Source organism: Giraffa tippelskirchi, chromosome 6, assembly GCF_054371585.1.
Source record: "Giraffa tippelskirchi isolate mGirTip1 chromosome 6, T2T-mGirTip1v1.2.pri, whole genome shotgun sequence".
In the NCBI taxonomy this organism is placed as follows: domain Eukaryota; kingdom Metazoa; phylum Chordata; class Mammalia; order Artiodactyla; family Giraffidae; genus Giraffa; species Giraffa tippelskirchi.
In genome coordinates, this window is record NC_137280.1 from 124,987,902 (window position 1) to 125,008,375 (window position 20,474).

At 41.2% G+C, this 20,474-nt stretch overlaps 3 protein-coding genes across 3 annotated transcripts; all 3 read left to right on the forward strand.

Annotated features, from left to right (window-relative positions):
• The first annotated feature begins 229 nt into the window (after positions 1-229).
• Positions 230-4,102, forward strand: LOC145510270 (protocadherin alpha-6-like). The gene has a single exon (XM_081501056.1). It carries the CDS (start codon positions 1,457-1,459, stop codon positions 3,932-3,934), a length of 2,478 nt encoding a protein of 825 aa, XP_081357182.1. The 5' UTR covers positions 230-1,456; the 3' UTR covers positions 3,935-4,102.
• Positions 4,103-4,332: 230 nt separating this feature from the next.
• LOC145510272 (protocadherin alpha-7-like) lies at positions 4,333-16,871 on the forward strand. The gene is made up of 2 exons (XM_081501058.1): positions 4,333-9,031; positions 14,323-16,871. Exons 1-2 carry the CDS (start codon positions 6,641-6,643, stop codon positions 14,326-14,328), a joined length of 2,397 nt encoding a protein of 798 aa, XP_081357184.1. The 5' UTR covers positions 4,333-6,640; the 3' UTR covers positions 14,329-16,871.
• Positions 14,612-18,265, forward strand: LOC145510271 (protocadherin alpha-9-like). The gene has a single exon (XM_081501057.1). It carries the CDS (start codon positions 14,612-14,614, stop codon positions 17,045-17,047), a length of 2,436 nt encoding a protein of 811 aa, XP_081357183.1. The 3' UTR covers positions 17,048-18,265.
• The last annotated feature ends 2,209 nt before the right edge of the window (positions 18,266-20,474 follow it).

Here is a 20,474-nt window from a genome sequence, read left to right on the forward strand (position 1 = left end):
GAGAAAGAGTTTAATTATCTACAGTTGATGACAGTAAGGATGAATTCATGGTAAAACTGACATTTTGGCATGACTTTGATATGAGTGGAGCATTTTTTTACAAATAAAGGTGGAGATAATTTTTAAAAATTGAAAAAGATTGTATTGACGAAGAAGGCAAATAAGGGATCTATGTTGTCTGCAAAATAGAGATAATATTGGAAAATAGTTAAAAATAACACCAGAAACGTTGGCTTGTGATCACATCTCAGGTCACATAGTAGTGATTCTAACATCTTGGAATTTATTTGTTTAGTGCAATCCAGTAAAAGCTGTACCCATGAAGATAAATATGGTGGTATGTGAAAAGACAGGTGGGCTACAGGCCAACTTTGAATAGGACAAGTAGAGGACATGGAGTGAAAAAAAAAATCAATAGAGGTGACATGTAAAATGTTAATGCCATTAAATAAAAGGTGAATTTAAGGGTTTGAATTCAGAGAGTATTAATAATTTATCTTCATAACCTTTAAATTGTAATAAAATTATTTTCTGGGAGTTATCAGCATGTATAGGTAAAAATGATTATCACAACCATTGAAAAGAGGAAGGAAGATGTGAATTGGGGAATACCTTCAATAAAAGTCTTGTTTGAAATGTTGGAAGTAGATAAGAGCACTTTAATGAAAGTACGTAAGAGCTTGAAGTAGAAAGAAAAGGATAAGGTCATTTAGGAGCAGCTGAAGGATCAAAGCAGCAGAGCACAATAGGTAGAAATTCCACAAGATTTTGCAATGATGGAGAAGTATGCAGAGGAAAACGTTTTGAGGGGGAGACCTAATAGAAGCTGTAGAGAAATTAAGAAATGCTGTAAAGATCATGTTCCCAAATTTTCATCCCCCATTATTAAATAAAAGAAACATTATTAGGAGCAGTTGATGTTCATTGAACAAAGACAGAATGAACTTCGATCATCTATAAGGTCTTTAAAATTTGGGTAAAATTTGTTAATTTAAATTACACTCTTTTATCAGAGCAAAATATAATAGCATATCTTGTGACAGAAATATATGCACATGTTTCTTCTCTACACAAAAAATGGAGGATAATTTGCACTTCTAACTCCCACTTAAACTTTCTAAACTGGTTGATACAGTTTTTACATTATTAAAAGGAAAGTTGTTTCACTATGAATATTCTGAACCCTTACTTTAAACTAATAAGACAGATGAGGTATTTACAAACATGAGGAGATTTACTATAAAAGTAAGGCAAAAGACATATATATGCATAATATATATTGCATGAATTCATTTCTTACCCTTTGGAGCCGCATGATGTCGCTGTCTACCATGAATACACTAGCTGTTATTCAAGTCCATTCCTCCCATTATTGCATCCTTCCAAGAGTGCTGAATGATGGCAGTCGCAGAAGAACTGAATTAGCAAACTCGGGATCATACAATATTTCATCTTAATGCCTAGACAAGATTTCCTGATGGAAATAAACCAGCAAGTATTTGAAATGGTTATTACACCTGAAGGTCGACTGAGATCCCGGTGTTTGCTGCTCTCGCTTCTGCTTCTTGCAGCCTGGGAAGCAGGGAGCGGCCAGGTCCACTACTCGGTTCAGGAGGAAGCCAAACACGGCACCTTCGTGGGCCGCATCGCCCAGGACCTGGGACTGGAGCTGGCGGAGCTGGTGCCCCGCCTGTTCCGGGTGGCATCCAAAGGCCGCGGGGAACTTCTGGAGGTAAATCTGCAGAATGGCATTTTGTTTGTGAATTCTCGGATCGACCGGGAGGAGCTGTGCGGGCGGAGCGCGGAGTGCAGTATCCACCTGGAGGTGATCGTGGACCGGCCGCTGCAGGTGTTCCATGTGGAGGTAGAGGTGAAGGACATTAACGACAACCCGCCTGTGTTCCCGGTAAAGGAACAAAGAGTGTTGATTTACGAATCTAGGCTGCCAGATTCTTTGTTTCCACTGGAGGGCGCATCGGATGCAGATGTGGGGTCAAATTCTATCTTAACCTACAGACTCACTTCCAACGAAAATTTCGCGCTGGATGTGAAAACAAACAGTGATCACAGTACACAAATTGGGCTCGTGTTAAGGAAATCCTTGGACAGAGAGGAAGTGCCTGAACATAACTTACTCCTCATGGCCACTGACCAAGGCAAACCTGAGCTCACTGGCACTGTTCATCTGCTGATCACCGTACTGGATGTAAATGACAATGCTCCCAGTTTTGGACAATCTGAATATGAAGTAAAAATATTTGAAAACTCAGATAACGGAACAATAGTTATCCGAGTGAATGCTTCTGACAGAGATGAAGGAGCGAATGGGGAGATATCATATTCTTTTAATAGTCTTGTTCCTTCCACTGTTAGTAACCAGTTTAGAATAGATGCAGATACTGGAGAAATAGTTATTCAAGGGAACTTAGATTCTGAAAATATAAATTTATACAAAATCCGTATTGAAGCGACGGACAAAGGCCACCCTCCTATGGCTGGTCATTGCACCGTTTTAGTGAAAGTCTTGGATAAAAATGATAATGTCCCTCAGATTGCATTGACTTCCTTATCCTTGCCCGTCCGAGAGGATGCTCAATTCGGTACTGTCATTGCCCTAATTAGCGTGTCCGATCTCGACTCAGGTCCCAATGGGCAGGTGACCTGTTCTCTGACGCCCTACGTTCCCTTCAAACTAGTGTCCACCTTCAAGAATTACTATTCACTAGTGCTGGACAGCACCTTGGACCGAGAAAACGTGGCGAACTATGAAGTGGTTGTGACCGCAAGGGACGGGGGCTCGCCTTCGCTGTCGGCCACCGCCAACGTGTCCGTGGAGGTGGCCGACGTGAACGACAACGCGCCCGCGTTCGCGCAGCCCGAGTACACGGTGTTCGTGAAGGAGAACAACCCACCCGGCTGCCACATCTTCACCGTGTCGGCGCGAGACGCGGACGCGCAGGAGAACGCGCTGGTGTCCTACTCGCTGGTGGAGCGGCGGGTGGGCGAGCGCGCGCTGTCGAGCTACGTGTCGGTGCACGCGGAGAGCGGCAAGGTGTACGCGCTGCAGCCGCTGGACCACGAGGAGCTGGAGCTGCTGCAGTTCCAGGTGAGCGCGCGCGACGCGGGCGTGCCGCCCCTGGGCAGCAACGTGACGCTGCAGGTGTTCGTGCTGGACGAGAACGACAACGCGCCTGCGCTGCTGCCGCCCGGGCCTGGCGGAGGACCCAGCGCGCTGAGCCAGGTGGTGTCGAGGTCCGTGGACGCGGGCCACGTGGTGGCGAAGGTGCGCGCGGTGGACGCGGACTCGGGCTACAACGCGTGGCTGTCGTACGAGCTGCAGCCGCCGGCGGGTGGCGCGCGCAGCCCGTTCCGCGTGGGGCTGTACACCGGCGAGATCAGCACGACGCGCGCCCTGGACGAGGCGGACGCGCCGCGCCAGCGCCTGCTGGTGCTGGTGAAGGACCACGGCGAGCCGGCGCTGACGGCCACGGCCACCGTGCTGCTGTCGCTGGAAGACAGCGGCCAGGCGCCCAAGGCCTCTTCGCGGGCGTTGTCTGGTGCAGCTGGCGCAGAGACGGCGTTAGTGGATGTGAACGTGTACCTGATCATCGCCATCTGCGCGGTGTCCAGCCTGTTGGTGCTCACGCTGCTGTTGTACACGGCGCTGCGGTGCTCGGCGCCGCCCGGCGAGGGCGCTTGCGGGCCAGTGAAACCCAGGCTGGTGTGCTCCAGCGCGGTGGGGAGCTGGTCTTACTCGCAGGAGAGGCGACAAAGGGTGTGCTCTGGGGAGGGACCGCCCAAGACCGACCTCATGGCCTTCAGCCCCAGCCTACCAGCCTGCCCAGTGGCAGATATGGGCGAGCATCAGGATTTAAAGGATGATGGTGTTTCCAAAGTAAGTCTGAGTTTTCATAATTACCAGTTGATTTTTTAATGTTTTCATTATTTTCCTTGGGTTTATGTTTAAACTTCCCTATTTCAACAAACTGAGTAATTTTGCATTATACACATCTTTTCTTCTTTGGTAATTATAATTTCTTTGGTTTTTGAAACTTGAGTAGAGTGGAATCAGACATTATTAAAACATCATTCTACACCTCAAGATTTTTGTCTCAAAACTCAAAATTTCCTTAGATAACCATTTGTGATACATTTTAAAAATGCATTGGTAGTATTTTTCCTTATTAATTCTGTAGACTTTGATTACTTTGCATTTGAACTTCAGGAGAGTTATTTCACACTCATTTTAATTGATATATTATTTCAACATCACTTTATTATAGTTTTATCCTTCAGGTTCCTTCTTCCTTCCTTTCCTTCTCTCTCTCTTTTCTTTGATGCTTCTGCTTAGCCAACACTTTTGATTATCCACTTTGTTTAATGACTGTCTTCATCATATCTTAAATCTATATTCCTTTTTGGGCCTGTTGATTCCAAGAGTCCAAGAGTCTGTAGTGCTCATTTACTGTTGGCCTTTTAAACTATTTATAGACAAAGTACATAATAATAGTTATCCTGATAACTAATATTCTTCTTTTTAAAAAAATTTATTTATTTATTGCTTGCTGGATCTTCATTACTGTGTGGGGTTCTCTAGTTTTGGGGAGCAAGGGCTACTCTCTAGCTGTGGAGCATGGGCTTCTCATTGTAAAGGCTTCTCTTGTTGCAGATCACAGGCTCTAGAGCTGGTAGGCTCAGTAGTTGCAGCTCCTGGACTCTAACGCACAGGCTCAATAGTTGTGGTTCATGGGCTTAATTTCTCTGGGCATGTGGGATCTTCCTGGATCAGGGATTGAGCCCATGTCTCCTGCATTAGCAGGCAGATTCTTTACCTCTGAGCCTCCAGAGAGGCCCAGAAGACTTCTGATTGGGGTGAAAAAGTGAATGGAGAAATTTCACATTCTTTCAACTACCATGTGACACCCATGTTATTGCTCAGCTTATCAGGAAGCCTAATATTTGACAATAATTCAATAGAATGTGGACTTTGACCAAGTAAATTCATGTAAAATGTGCATTGAGTTCTCAAACACTGAAAACCCCTTATTTATGTTTGATTTTTATTTGGTGGGCTCCTTTTCATGGAGAGTTTATTTCTTCTAATTTAATGCTTTCATTATTCATTCTGTATTATGATTTAAAGTATTCACCATTTCTATACATGCAAGAAGCAGATAGTAGTGTTAATTTTTGTAAGTTCTGAAAATGATGCTGTTCCAAGAATCATTGAGTTAACAAGACCCAGCCCCTGGCTTCAAGAAGTTGGTAGAAAAATAAAGATATCTGTCATACATAAATATGATCATCTTAGAAGGCTGAATATTATAACAGGTACAAGAAATGTAAATCACTGTGAGTGGATTGAACAGAAATAACTGCCTATTTTTATTTTTGAAGAAGGCCTTCAAGAGGTATGATATTTTTAGCGGTTTGTAAATGGAAAAGTTTCCTTTGAGAGAATACTGAGTATAATAGGTATTCTTGGGAACAGAGGAACTTAAAGAAATGAGTACATACAAAATCTGAAATGTGCCTGGACACAGAGAATAGTCTGTTTTGGTTAAAATATATGGTTCCCATAGGAAACAGTATGCAATAAAACAGGGAAAGTAATGTGAGAAAAATTTCTTGGGTAATTTGAGTACTTCACTAAGAAATTTTGACTCACCTCTATCATTATTTGAAAGCTATCAAAAATGTGAACCAATAGGAATAAAAGGTGTTTTTCAGTAAGAAGACTGCCAGGATTAAGAGAAGGATAAAGGAGTTGTGACAAGATGACACAATAAGAAGCTATTGTAATAACTCAAGACAGCAACAATATTTAAAACCCATTTAGGCACATGTAAAACTGGGAAAGCATTAGAATACACATGTTAATTATTTTATTTGCATTGGGAACATAGGGGTGAAATATTAAAAAAAAACACCAAAACCTCACTCTGTTAAGTAGAAGTAAAAAGGATAAAACACCACAAGCTTGATTAAAGTCTGCTTTCTTAAGAAAAGAATGTGGATTATTTCCTTATATTCCTTGCTCCCCCAAACAAACAACCTAACTTTTTCTTCCATTAGATTCTTGAGATGCTGGGTCCCTAGAGAGACAGGAATTTTCTTAAAAGAAATATAAGAAAATTGAATTTTCCGAACTGTGAACTAAAGATTTTAAAATTTAGTATTGCTAACATAATTCAATTTGTCACTAATATTTTTTATCCTAATTTTAAACGTTTTGTAAAGAACATATTTTCAAGGCATGAGGAAGCCACAATTATGGTCATATTAAATATTAGGCACATAAATCTCCTAATAAAGCCTTAAGCAAGCATGGGAAATATGATCCTACACTTTAAGAAAAATAAAGAAAAATTCACAGGTTGAAATAAAACCTCGTGTTCTTATAATACAAAGCTGATTTTTTAATTCGTACTTACTATTTAGGCCACATGATGTCGCTCTTTACTGTGAAATTCTCTCAATTCAAGACAATTAAGTCACATTGGAAAGAATCTCCACTCTGTTTTAATATTCGGAGGTTGAACAATGGCGAACACATCATGAAAATAAAGAAGGGATAAGAAGATTCCTCTAAATTTTGGAACAAGATACACTGATTGGAAGAAAATCCCAATAATTTGAGATGTACTCAAATCTAGGCGACTTGTGGAACCGGCATCTATTGCTATTTTTTATAATTCTCTCGATTTGGAAGACAGCAAGTGGCCAGGTGCGCTACTCGGTCTTGGAAGAGGCCAAACACGGCACCTTCTTGGGCCGAATCGCCCAGGACCTGGGACTGGAGCTGGAGGAGCTGGTTCCCCGCTTGTTCCGGGTGGCGTCCAAAGACCTCGGACACCTTCTGGAGGTAAATCTGCAGAATGGCATTTTGTTTGTGAATTCTCGGATCGACCGAGAGGAGCTGTGCGGGCGGAGCGCGGAGTGCAGCATCCACCTGGAGGTGATCGTGGACCGGCCGCTGCAGGTGTTCCATGTGGAGGTGGAGGTGAAGGACATTAACGACAATCCTCCTGTGTTCCAGGGGACACAAAAGAATCTGTTTATCGCTGAATCCAGGCCGCTTGACTCTCGGTTTCCACTAGAGGGCGCCTCCGACGCAGATATCGGGGAGAACGCTCTGTTGACTTACAGGCTGAGCTCCAGTGACTATTTCTCTCTGGACGTACCAACTACCGACCAACAGGTAAAACCTCTCAGTCTTGTATTACGCAAACCTTTAGACAGGGAAGAATCTCCGGAACTTCATTTAGAGCTCACGGCCACTGACAGAGGCCAACCTGAGCTGACTGGCACCATTCAGTTACTCATCAACGTGCTAGACGCCAATGACAACGCTCCAGTTTTTGACAGAACACTCTATGCTGTGAAATTAGCAGAAAACGTCCCTAATGGAACGTTGGTAATTAAACTTAACGCCTCAGATTTAGACGAAGGCTTGAATGCGGATATTATTTACTCATTCTCTAGTGACGCTTCTCCTGATATAAAATTTAAGTTCTACATAGACCCCGTAAGTGGGGAAATTACAGTTACAGGACACATCGATTTTGAAGAAAGAAAATCCTACAAAATCCGAGTAGAGGCGACTGATAAAGGCTACCTACCCTTGACTGGTCACTGTACAGTTCTTGTGGAAGTTTTGGACGCTAATGACAATCCTCCAGTGTTGACTGTCACCTCCCTGTCCCTTCCTATCTCAGAGAATGCTCAGCCAGGCACAGTCATCACCTTGATTAACGTGTCTGACCGAGATTCTGGAGCAAATGGACAGATGACCTGTTCTCTGACGCCTCATGTCCCCTTCAAGCTAGTGTCCACCTTTAAGAATTACTATTCGCTGGTCCTGGACAGTGCCTTGGATCGTGAGAGCGTAGCGAACTATGAAGTAGTGGTGACAGCAAGGGACGGGGGCTCGCCTTCGCTGTCGGCCACTGCCAGCGTGTCCGTGGAGGTGGCCGACGTGAACGACAACGCGCCCGCGTTCGCGCAGCCCGAGTACACCGTGTTCGTGAAGGAGAACAACCCGCCCGGCTGCCACATCTTCACGGTGTCCGCGCGAGACGCGGACGCGCAGGAGAACGCGCTGGTGTCCTACTCGCTGGTGGAGCGGCGGGTGGGCGAGCGCGCGCTGTCGAGCTACGTGTCGGTGCACGCGGAGAGCGGCAAGGTGTACGCGCTGCAGCCGCTGGACCACGAGGAGCTGGAGCTGCTGCAGTTCCAGGTGAGCGCGCGCGACGCGGGCGTGCCGCCCCTGGGCAGCAACGTGACGTTGCAGGTGTTCGTGCTGGACGAGAACGACAACGCGCCTGCGCTGCTGCCGCCCGGGCCTGGCGGAGGACCCAGCGCGCTGAGCCAGGTGGTGTCGAGGTCCGTGGACGCGGGCCACGTGGTGGCGAAGGTGCGCGCGGTGGACGCGGACTCGGGCTACAACGCGTGGCTGTCGTACGAGCTGCAGCCGCCGGCGGGTGGCGCGCGCAGCCCGTTCCGCGTGGGGCTGTACACCGGCGAGATCAGCACGACGCGCGCCCTGGACGAGGCGGACGCGCCGCGCCAGCGCCTGCTGGTGCTGGTGAAGGACCACGGCGAGCCGGCGCTGACGGCCACGGCCACCGTGCTGCTGTCGCTGGAAGACAGCGGCCAGGCGCCCAAGGCCTCTTCGCGGGCGTTGTCTGGTGCAGCTGGCGCAGAGACGGCGTTAGTGGATGTGAACGTGTACCTGATCATCGCCATCTGCGCGGTGTCCAGCCTGTTGGTGCTCACGCTGCTGTTGTACACGGCGCTGCGGTGCTCGGCGCCGCCCAGCGAGGGCGCTTGCGGGCCAGTGAAACCCAGTCTGGTGTGCTCCAGCGCGGTGGGGAGCTGGTCTTACTCGCAGGAGAGGCGACAGAGGGTGTGCTCTGGGGAGGGACCGCCCAAGACCGACCTCATGGCCTTCAGTCCCAGCCTGCCTCCATTCCCAGGTGCTGAAGACATAGGCAAACAGCAAGACTTAAATGTTGATCATTGCAAGGAAGTAAGTCTATTTATATTTATATTATAATTATTTACGATGAAATTTCATAATTACTTTAAACGTATTTCATACATTTTCTTTTTATAATGTGTAGCAAATTTCACAGTTCTATATTCAAACATTATTGTGGTTTATAAATATCTACAATTAATCATTAGTTTTCCCAGATTTATTGAGAAATAGTTGTTGTATAACATTTCCCATAACGTGTAAAACATGATCATTTTATATACATGTATATAGTGAATTTAGTTGCAATTTCTCAGTGCTATCAGACATTATTAACTATTTCTCCAAGTTGGATTTCTGGTCAAATTAAAATTTTCCTTGGATGAATTTCTTATTGCATATGATTTTATCCTTTGTAATACCTCACTTTATGAACAGTAAGAACATCCAGTGTATATGTATTCCTCCACATAGCATTTATTTTTCATGATTATATATTGTGTGTACTTTTTAGCCTTCACATGGTGTGTTTTGATAATATTGAAGTATTGTTTGGTGATTAGTTTTAATATACTCACTTAAGATCAGAGTCCATACATTTCATTTTCTTCTCTTTCTCACTGTTGGTATATAGATATACAGATATATCTACAAGTTTTTATGTATTATTTTCAACCTGGATCTCCCGCACTTTGGGGTTATTCTTTACTGTCTGAGCCACCAGGGAAGCCTGTATTTATATAGAGTTTCTCTATTGGTATATTAAGCAGTTTAGTTATGTTGTTTTTCAGTTGCTAAATCATGTGCAACTCTGCAATCTCATGAATTGCAGCACACCAGGCTTCCCTGTCCTTCATTATCTCTGGGAGTTTGCTCTAACTCATGTCCGTTGAGTCAGTGTCGCCATCCAACCATCTCATACTTTGTTGCCCCTTTCTCCTCTTGCCCTCAATCTTTCCCAGCATCAGGGTCTTTTCTAATGAGTCAGCTCTTTGGCTCTTTGCATCAGGTGCCCAAATATTGGAGCTTCAACATCAGTCCTTCTAATGAATATTCAGGGTTTATTTCCTTTAGGATTGACTGGTTTGATCTCCTTGCTGTCTAAGGGATTCTCAAGAGTCTTCTCTAGCACCACAATTCAAAAGCATCAATTCTTCCACATTCAGCCTTCTTCATGGTCCACTTCTCACATGCATACATGACTATTGAGAAAACCATAGCTTTGATTATCTGGACCTTTGTTGGCAAAGTGACATCTTTGCTTTTTAATACACTGTTTAGCTTTGTAATACCTTTCCTTCCAAGGAGCAAGTGTCTTTTAGTTTAATGGCTGCAGTCACCATCCGCAGTGATTTTGGAGCCCAAGAAAATAAAATCTGTCACTATTTCCACATGGCTATTTGCCATGAAGTGATGGAACAGGATGCCATGATCTTAGTTTTTTGCATGTTGAGTTTTAAGCCAGCCTTTTCACTCTCCACTTTCACCCTTATCAAGAGACTCTTTAGTTCCTCTTCGCTTTCTGTCATTAGAGTAGTGTTGTCTGCATATCTGAGTTTAGTTATAAAGAATAATAATTTCTTCTCAAAATTTAAATGTTTTCATCCCATATTTATTATAGACCAGAAATTATAAAAATAGGTAATAAAAAACAGGAATAATAAAAATAGGAACTATCAGGTTATTCCTTGGAGGTCCAATGTTTAGAACTCAGTGCTTTCACTACTGGAGACCCAAGTTTGTCAATCCTTAATAGGGGGAATAAGATTCTGCAAATTACTCAGCCAAACAAAGAAAAAACCCCCAAAGAGAAAATACACAAAAAACTCACAATACAATATTCTCTCAATACAATATCAAATAGATCATTTTACTATTTCAAGATATATTCTTTATTATCAGATAACTTTTGTCATGTCAATCACTTAATATGTTTTGAGGATGTAAGTATAGTAAATAATTGCTTTTAGATTGATAAAAATCTACTTAACTCTAATTATTAACATTGAATAAAATACTATCAGCCCTTTGTAGATGAGTTGGAGTAGTGTGAGAAAATATTTTGCATTGAATTTTATTTTATATATGATTTAGAAAAATGTTTTGAATAGAAGAAGTATGTATTAATGCCATTCTTGGTGACCAACTGATAAATTTATAAATTTTCATTACATAGAATATGCAGATGTTAGGGCTCATTAATTCAAGTAAAGATTTTTAGTGTTATAGAGTAAAATTTTGAAAGTCCAAGAAAGTTATTAGTTTGCCATTTCATGTTTTCATTTTTTTGCTTCTTCTTGTCTTTTTAAAATATTTTTTCTTATAACTCTTTGACCTGCCTTGATGTTAATCAGACAGCCATAGATTTTGAGCGTCTTCCTTTGGAGAAAATGGTGGAATTTAATGGAATAGAATGAAGGGTTTCTGGTATTCTCAATTCTTATATTTTGTTATTAACATATTTCTTCATCTTATTATCAGTTTTGGTCAGCAATATAATAATTTGTGACCTCATGTTATTTCCTTTGATCAATTGTACATAATCTGAAATCAGTGTTATTTTGCAGTTTATTTTATATTTCTTACAATGCCATCACTGCCTATATTTGGTTATTAAAATTACATGACATAAAAGGAATAATTTAAATTTTAGTCTTCAACTTAAATGGCTGTGTATTGTTATGTATGCTTATTTTTATTGTACTACTTGAATCAAATATGGAGTTTTAACCTTGTGAAAGTGATGGTACTCTTAGATTTCCTATTCCATGCTTATCTGATTCTCAGGTATAACTTTAATCACTCAATTCTCCTCCTAACTCTTTATTTTTTTTAAATCGCTTGATTAGAAACAAAGACTGTTTCCACCACCTACCATTTACTTGACAAGTCTCATAATTTCAGTCATTTTAGTTCTGTGTTCCTCCAACTCTCTAATTGGTATTTGAATTTCAATTTGGAAGTATGCCTATCACAAAGAGGGAGTCAAAATCTACATCTGTATTTTAATACTTTTCACTATTTTATCAATGCTAAGCTTTTAGCTATTAAATATTTCTTAAACTGAAAGGCACCAGAGCTCAGTTATTAAATACTGTGAACCCTGAAGCATCCTGTATCAAAATTTAATCTCTATGAATTTTTCTTCATATAATGTTTGTTAAAGCATCTGTTATTTCAATTCCTTGGCTTCATATCCTATGAATGATGAATGAGTTCTATTGCATAGAATTTTTGTATCAAATAAGTAAATATTTATAAAATTGCTTATAAAACTATGGCAAGTACTATGTGTATAAGAAAATTTAATTACTATTATTCAAAAGAGTACAAAGAGTTCATATTTGGAAATGGAAAAACTGAAATATTTGAAAGTCATTATGACTTTCCATATTACTCTTATGTAAAAATCATCCTTTGTGAAGTTATTTTCAGGTTAACCTAGAATGTCTCAATGCTTTGAATCCTTTGGGGTAGAATAAAAAATTCATCTAAAAGTCAATTGTCACAGGTTTTGGAAAGTCCAATTAGCATGCTGGGTATAGAAAATCTTTTTGGATCTAGAAAGTTATTAAGATGAAACCTCCTTAGGGAAAGTCTAGACTATCTTGTGTGGACAGTGATGTATTTTTCCATGCTTATAAGTTGCTTCAAATCAGAAGTCTGAGAACGTGTTTGAAATCTTCGTTCTTTTCCATTAGTAGTGTTTCCTTTTCCTTAAAAAGAAATACACAATATGTCTTATTGACGATTTAAAAATTAGTGGTACTTACTTCCTACTAACTAAGGAAGTAAGCCATATATATAGAGAGTGTTATAGAATAACTTTTAAAATATAGCTATTTATCTTCATTAAACATTAATAGATCTTTAGAGGATTTCAAGACCATGTCAGCATGCCAGAAACCACTGAATTATGAAAACCCAGCCTCTGACTTTGAAAAGCTTGAGATAAAAAACACATGAGTCATACAAGTTAAAAGAAGATATTAAAACAGGTGTGAAAGTGGGGCTGCAGTTGAAAGAAAATCATTCCTTGTTTGCATTTTTAAAGGAACACTTGGAAGGGTCATGGTGTTTTAAAATGAGTAAATTTCCCCTGAACACTTCTGTTAAGGAGAAAATTAAGCAAATTTGAAGACACCCACAGGCCTCAATTGACTGGAAACATAGAATAATCCATTTTGATGAAAACATATGGTTCACATAAAATAAAGGCAAAAAAGTGATATGAAAATATCTCTTGATTTTGAGTACTAGACTAAGTCACTTTGAGTAGTAGATTAAGAAATTTGGATTCTTCAGAAGTTAGTTGGGAGCTAGCAAAAGATTTTAAGCAAAGACGTCAACATTGTATTTCAAAAGTTTGGATGGAAAGAAAATCTAGGAAGCTACTGCAATAATCAAGGATAACAGCATTAGGTAAAAATGTTTCTTAGGTTGCTGTAGGAATATGAAAGAAAAGAAAGATATATAGGAGTATCAGTGGCACCATAAACTGATAATTTTGCCTCTACCAATTAAATTTTTAAAAAAATTTATATTGGAGTATAGTTGACTTATGCCTTTACTCTTGAGAAGCACTAAAATCTAAATGTGAGTAATCTATTTGCTGTTTGAAATGAGAGTAGAATTCACAAGTGAACTTTCCTTGTTAAGTAGATACTAAGAAGGAAGAATCCCAAGCATAGCTTCAAAGCCGGAAACTGGCCTAAGTACTAAAGATGAACAATAATGAAATTAAAATATATTATGAAAAGACATAATATAAACTATATTGGGGATTTTAAGAAAGATATTCATAAATATTAAGGCTTGGAAAAATTGAACTATATAGATATAGGCACAACACATTTCTGGAAACAAGTTATATAATTTCTAATAAAAATATAGAATAGTATCTTGGTACACAATATAGTAAAGCAAATTCTGTTCTTAAAATAGTTTACATACATTCAATTCATAAAATTACTTAAGAAAATACCCAGTTAATTGCTCAACTTCCTAAATTATTTTTTCAGACATGAGAAAGTTTCTTTCTCATCAGTAGGATTTCCTAGAGACCCCAGAAATAGTCACCAAAATCATCTAGCCAAAACTCTAAATCTATAAATGTGGAAGATCCTGAATTACAGGATGAAAGAATCTTCCACTTTAAAATTCCTTGTTGTTTGTCTGATCATTTTTATTGTTACTTCATTTCTGTGATTATTTTAAAATTGTGTGGAATGTTTTCTCAGGTAACAAAAGTTCACAGTTTTGGTTTATACTAAATTTTAGAGGTACTTAGTTTGCTAGAATGCCTCCAACAAGACACAAATAGTGTTCTCTATTTCATTAAGGATTAAGAAAAAATTCAGAGAAGGAAGTAAAATTTCTCTGGATAAGGTAAAATGTTCAGCCATGGAGTATGTACTTACTTTTTGGGCCACGTGATGTCACTCTCCACCGAGAAATTTTCTGATTCAAGGCGACAGCCATCTTTGAGGCTTAGGAAAGATGCTCGAGTCTTTTATAGTTTCCTAGTGCCGAACAATGACGAACACAGCAGAATGGAACTGACGGAATCAGAAGAGTTCCCTTAATATTGAGAAATTTTTCGCTAAGAAGAAATAAGCTCGACTATTTGAAATGCTGTGCGCAAGTCAAGGCAACCAAGGGAACCGGAATCTACTACTACTGTTTGCCATCCTCGCAGCCTGGGAGACAGGGAGTGGCCACGTTCGTTATTCAATTATGGAGGAGGCCCAACACGGCACCTTCGTGGGCCACATCGCCCAGGACCTAAGGCTGGAGCTGCAAGACCTAGTGCCCCGCTTGTTCCAGTTGGATTCCAAAGGTTTCGGGGACCTTCTGGAGGTAAATCTGCAGAATGGCATTTTGTTTGTGAATTCTCGGATCGACCGGGAGGAGCTGTGCGGGCGGAGCGCGGAGTGCAGCATCCACCTGGAGGTGATCGTGGACCGGCCGCTGCAGGTGTTCCATGTGGAGGTGGAGGTGAAGGACATTAACGACAATCCTCCTGTGTTCCAGGGGACACAAAAGAATCTGTTTATCGCTGAATCCAGGCCGCTTGACTCTCGGTTTCCACTAGAGGGCGCCTCCGACGCAGATATCGGGGAGAACGCTCTGTTGACTTACAGGCTGAGCTCCAGTGACTATTTCTCTCTGGACGTACCAACTACCGACCAACAGGTAAAACCTCTCAGTCTTGTATTACGCAAACCTTTAGACAGGGAAGAATCTCCGGAACTTCATTTAGTGCTCACGGCCACTGACAGAGGCCAACCTGAGCTGACTGGCACCATTCAGTTACTCATCAACGTGCTAGACGCCAATGACAACGCTCCAGTTTTTGACAGAACACTCTATGCTGTGAAATTAGCAGAAAACGTCCCTAATGGAACGTTGGTAATTAAACTTAACGCCTCAGATTTAGACGAAGGCTTGAATGCGGATATTATTTACTCATTCTCTAGTGACGCTTCTCCTGATATAAAATTTAAGTTCTACATAGACCCTGTAAGTGGGGAAATTACAGTTACAGGACACATCGATTTTGAAGAAAGAAAAACCTACAAAATCCGAGTAGAGGCGACTGATAAAGGCTACCTACCCTTGACTGGTCACTGTACAGTTCTTGTGGAAGTTTTGGACACTAATGACAATCCTCCTAAGTTGACTATCAAAACTCTCTGGCTCCCCGTCAAAGAGGACGCAGAGCTGGGGACAATCATCGCCCTGATCAGTGTGATTGACGGAGATGAAGGTGAAAATGGACAGGTGACCTGTTCTCTGACGCCTCATGTCCCCTTCAAGCTAGTGTCCACCTTTAAGAATTACTATTCGCTGGTCCTGGACAGTGCCTTGGATCGTGAGAGCGTAGCGAACTATGAAGTAGTGGTGACAGCAAGGGACGGGGGCTCGCCTTCGCTGTCGGCCACCGCCAGCGTGTCCGTGGAGGTGGCCGACGTGAACGACAACGCGCCCGCGTTCGCGCAGCCCGAGTACACCGTGTTCGTGAAGGAGAACAACCCGCCCGGCTGCCACATCTTCACGGTGTCCGCGCGAGACGCGGACGCGCAGGAGAACGCGCTGGTGTCCTACTCGCTGGTGGAGCGGCGGGTGGGCGAGCGCGCGCTGTCGAGCTACGTGTCGGTGCACGCGGAGAGCGGCAAGGTGTACGCGCTGCAGCCGCTGGACCACGAGGAGCTGGAGCTGCTGCAGTTCCAGGTGAGCGCGCGCGACGCGGGCGTGCCGCCCCTGGGCAGCAACGTGACGTTGCAGGTGTTCGTGCTGGACGAGAACGACAACGCGCCTGCGCTGCTGCCGCCCGGGCCTGGCGGAGGACCCAGCGCGCTGAGCCAGGTGGTGTCGAGGTCCGTGGACGCGGGCCACGTGGTGGCGAAGGTGCGCGCGGTGGACGCGGACTCGGGCTACAACGCGTGGCTGTCGTACGAGCTGCAGCCGCCGGCGGGTGGCGCGCGCAGCCCGTTCCGCGTGGGGCTGTACACCGGCGAGATCAGCACGACGCGCGCCCTGGACGAGGCGGACGCGCCGCGCCAGCGCCTGCTGGTGCTGGTGAAGGACCACGGCGAGCCGGCGCTGACGGCCACGGCCACCGTGCTGCTGTCGCTGGAAGACAGCGGCCAGGCGCCCAAGGCCTCTTCGCGGGCGTTGTCTGGTGCAGCTGCCGCAGAGACGGCGTTAGTGGATGTGAACGTGTACCTGATCATCGCCATCTGCGCGGTGTCCAGCCTGTTGGTGCTCACGCTACTGCTGTACACGGTGCTGCGGTGCTCGGCGCCGCCCAGCGAGGGCGTGTATGGATCCGGGAAGCCTAGGCTGGTGTGCTCCAGCGCGGTGGGGAGCTGGTCTTACTCGCAGGAGAGGCGACAGAGGGTGTGCTCTGGGGAGGGGCCGCCCAAGACCGACCTCATGGCCTTCAGCCCCAGCCTACCTCCGTGTGCTGGATCTGTAGCCAACGATCCACAGGCTTCTTTGGACTCCTCTGGTAAGGTGGGTTATTCTAATATTTTATTTTTTCATTTTTGCATTCCGTCTTGAAAAATATCTTAATTATCTTCTAAGGTATATTAGAATGGTTTTCATCCATTTATCTTAGTTCTGCCAGGATGTTTAAATTTGTTTGCAGAAGGTGAATACATTTATTTTTGTTTTTTTTTTTATTTTGAGTTGTTTTGTTTGTACTTCAATAGAGAATTCTTATAAACCATACATTAAACAGATATTTATTGGGACTGAATTCATTTTATTTAGAACCTGTTCTGGGAGTCATATGGAATTACTGATGCATTGTTACCACCTTAACTGAAAACTATTAGGTGTAAACAAATTTAGTCGTTACCTTTAAGTAAATGGCAACACCATTCTGAACTATGCATGGTACTGTAGTCTTAATTCTTTTGTTTTTAAGCAACCCCATAGCAGGTATATGAGTAACTGTGACCTTGTTAACTCTGTAGTTGTCTACCTTTTTGGAGACATGGTGGTCAGCACTAATTAGTGTCTGTAACTTCAATGAGTAACTTCCTCTATACCTAGAAAAGTTATGCTTTACTTTAGGAATCTCATTTTGAATATAAGTGTTTCAAATATAACTCATTCCCTCTTGTTAAAAGAAAAAAAAATTTTTATGTTGTCTGACAATGTGGTTCACAAGAAAATGTTGGTTAAGAATCTTTTCTGTTACTTAGAAAATTTCCTGAAATTCATGTTTTATCTGATATTGAAAATGCTCCCTGAAAGGTACTCTCTTTCCTCAAGAAGACTTTCTCCGTTTAATTTTTTTTCTGTTAGTGATATAATAATGCTCAAGCATTAAAAATATATCTACATTCTGCACTTTGAATTCTGTTGAAATTAACTGTATGGAACTTAAGCAGTTGATAAGAGGATTTTTTTCCTTTCAATAGTCCAAAAGACAGAAATCTGTAGATGAAGTTGTGCACCTTTACATTTATTACATGTTACACTTACATTTCCTGGATTGTGGCTTGTGAGTTTCAAATTGGTGGTTCTCCACACTCTAGTCTGAACATTCATTTTCTTTTCTAATTTATATTTTAAAAACTTCCTTTATTCTTGCATTGCATATTTGTAATGTACCTTGTATTTCTACTCAGAGATTTTATTCTTTATTGTGTCAGGTGTTTTACCAGGTATTTCTTAATTAAAAACTCAGCAGAGAAAAATCAGAATGGCTTTGAGAGTAGAGCTACCATATAATCATAAATGTGCTAGTAAAAATCTCTTAAAATAAAACGCTTCAGTGCTTTTCTTGTTTCCAAAGAACACATTTGGTATATACTACAAAGCAATCTACTTTTTCCATTCTATTTATTTCAAAACTTGAGTATTTCCTGAACTCATGTCATAAAACCTATGTCTATTGGCATAACTCACTTTAAATCCAGACTTATACTTTCAATTATTTCTGTCTGTGCACTTTTTCCGTTTCCATATGCCACCTGTATGTGGGTCCAGGTATTTGATTATGTTATATGGATTGAGGGATACTAGAAATGTCATTTGCTTCCCCCCCAAATTCCCACCACTCTTCTAGTATCTTAGACCTAGTATTATTCATTAAGTACTTATTACATCTTCTATAATTATACATTTTATTCTTTATCATTTTTAATTATATCAATATAATTAATAATTTAGTCCCTTATACTAATCTTTATTCCCTCCCAGAACATGGGTTATCATTGTGTGCAAGTTTTCAGATCAGTAAACATCTTAGCAATTTATTTTTCGGGTCATCAGGAAGCATGAGCACAGTATAAGGGAACTGGGAAGTTCCAAAACAGGGGAAAGTCCAAAACAGAGAGATGAAAGCTTGGAAGACACTTCAATCTTTGGCCTAGTAACTACCCTTCTGTTTATCTGTAGATAATATTCTTCACTTCAAGCCAGAATCATGAGACCAACAATGAAGCTCCCCTGTACCAGGCCCTGAACTGTAGTGTCAAGATAGGGCTAACTAACGTTATGACATTTAGACACTTTTGAGAGTGAAAGGGGCACTATACAGATTTATACAAGAATGCAGACAAACATAGAGGGTATTCGAGGCAGGCTGGGGTCTGTGGTCAGCCTATCCTCAAAACTGAACATTCTGGTTCCAAGAGATCACCTCAAATTTCTGAAATTAGCAGTAAAATTTGTATTTTAACAAGCATTCCAGGTAACTCTTATCCAACTGAAGTTTTAGATGCAATAGCTCTAATGAGTTCCTTGGCAAAGTAAGTTCTTATTATTTGACAAGATGTAACTTAACTACACTACTTTTTATTCATTACTGGAGACTTATATTGGGACATTTATGCTATTAATTGGTTCAAAAATGTTCATTAACAGCAATAGAATTTACCTTATATCATTACCTTGTGTTGAGATGATTAATCAATGATAAACTTATTTTTAGACTCCAGATAGTATTGACAGCTCACACTGAACATGGCTACTATGGATGGATAGATGAACTCATTTAAATTTTGATTATGTTTTGTAAGAAAAGTAACTCTTAAAATCAGGATTTGAATAGACTTTGACACTAGAATCATTCTAGAGGAGTATAGAACTATAAAATCAGAATTTAGCAGCACACATACATCAGTGAATTAACTGACCCTCATTCCTATAAATTTTCCTATTGATAAATATTCTATTATCCAGCTCTTAATAAGTGCAACAGTTCAAAATTATTGATTTCTTTTAAAAATAAAAACATAATTAAAGAAATTATCCTTTGGATCAGACGAAACTCCTAAGTTTTCCTTTTTGGAAAAGGAGAAATTCAGGTTTTATCATTAGTGTAGATGTATTAATTGGAAATTTCAGTTACTGAATATTTGATTCCAAGAATTTTGAGATAAAATATTTTTACCACAGGCAATGAAAAACTATTGAAACACAAAATTATTAGATAATGCCAAAACTCTATATTTGGGGTATTTGAAAAAACATAAATATGACAAAGATGAAATTAGTTGTCTCTGAAAGTAGAACTCAAAGTATAAAATTATTTTAAATCATAATTAAGATTTTTTGCCCATGTAAAATGTGTATAAAAAACTGAAACTTCCCCCTCTATAACTAATTTCTCAATAAAAGCACTTTTCTGTTCCCTTAAAGATAGGAACACTGCTCAGCCTGTGCAGTAGCAATAGTAAAGGCTTTATAGGGTGACACCATTCTATAGGTAACAATTTTTCCCAAAGAACCAATTTTGGTCTTGAGCATTATGAAAACAATGTGGCTAAAGTGAGCTCTGAGAATAACTGCCATTTATGAAACACTCACTCTCCTTAAAGTACTATCCTAGGCACTTAATATATCATAATTCATGCAACCACCATATTATTATTAATCTTCTATGAATGTTATCAAAGTGGAAACTGAGATGGAGAGGTTAGGTTATTTTCCCCAAGTCACACAGCTAGTAAGTTGAAGACTAGGAATAAGA

Coding starts and splice junctions, on each gene's coding strand:
- LOC145510270 (XM_081501056.1), top strand. CDS start 1,457: ATGCCTAGACAAGATTTCCTGATGGAAATAAACCAGCAAGTATTTGAA.
- LOC145510272 (XM_081501058.1), top strand. CDS start 6,641: ATGTACTCAAATCTAGGCGACTTGTGGAACCGGCATCTATTGCTATTT.
- LOC145510271 (XM_081501057.1), top strand. CDS start 14,612: ATGCTGTGCGCAAGTCAAGGCAACCAAGGGAACCGGAATCTACTACTA.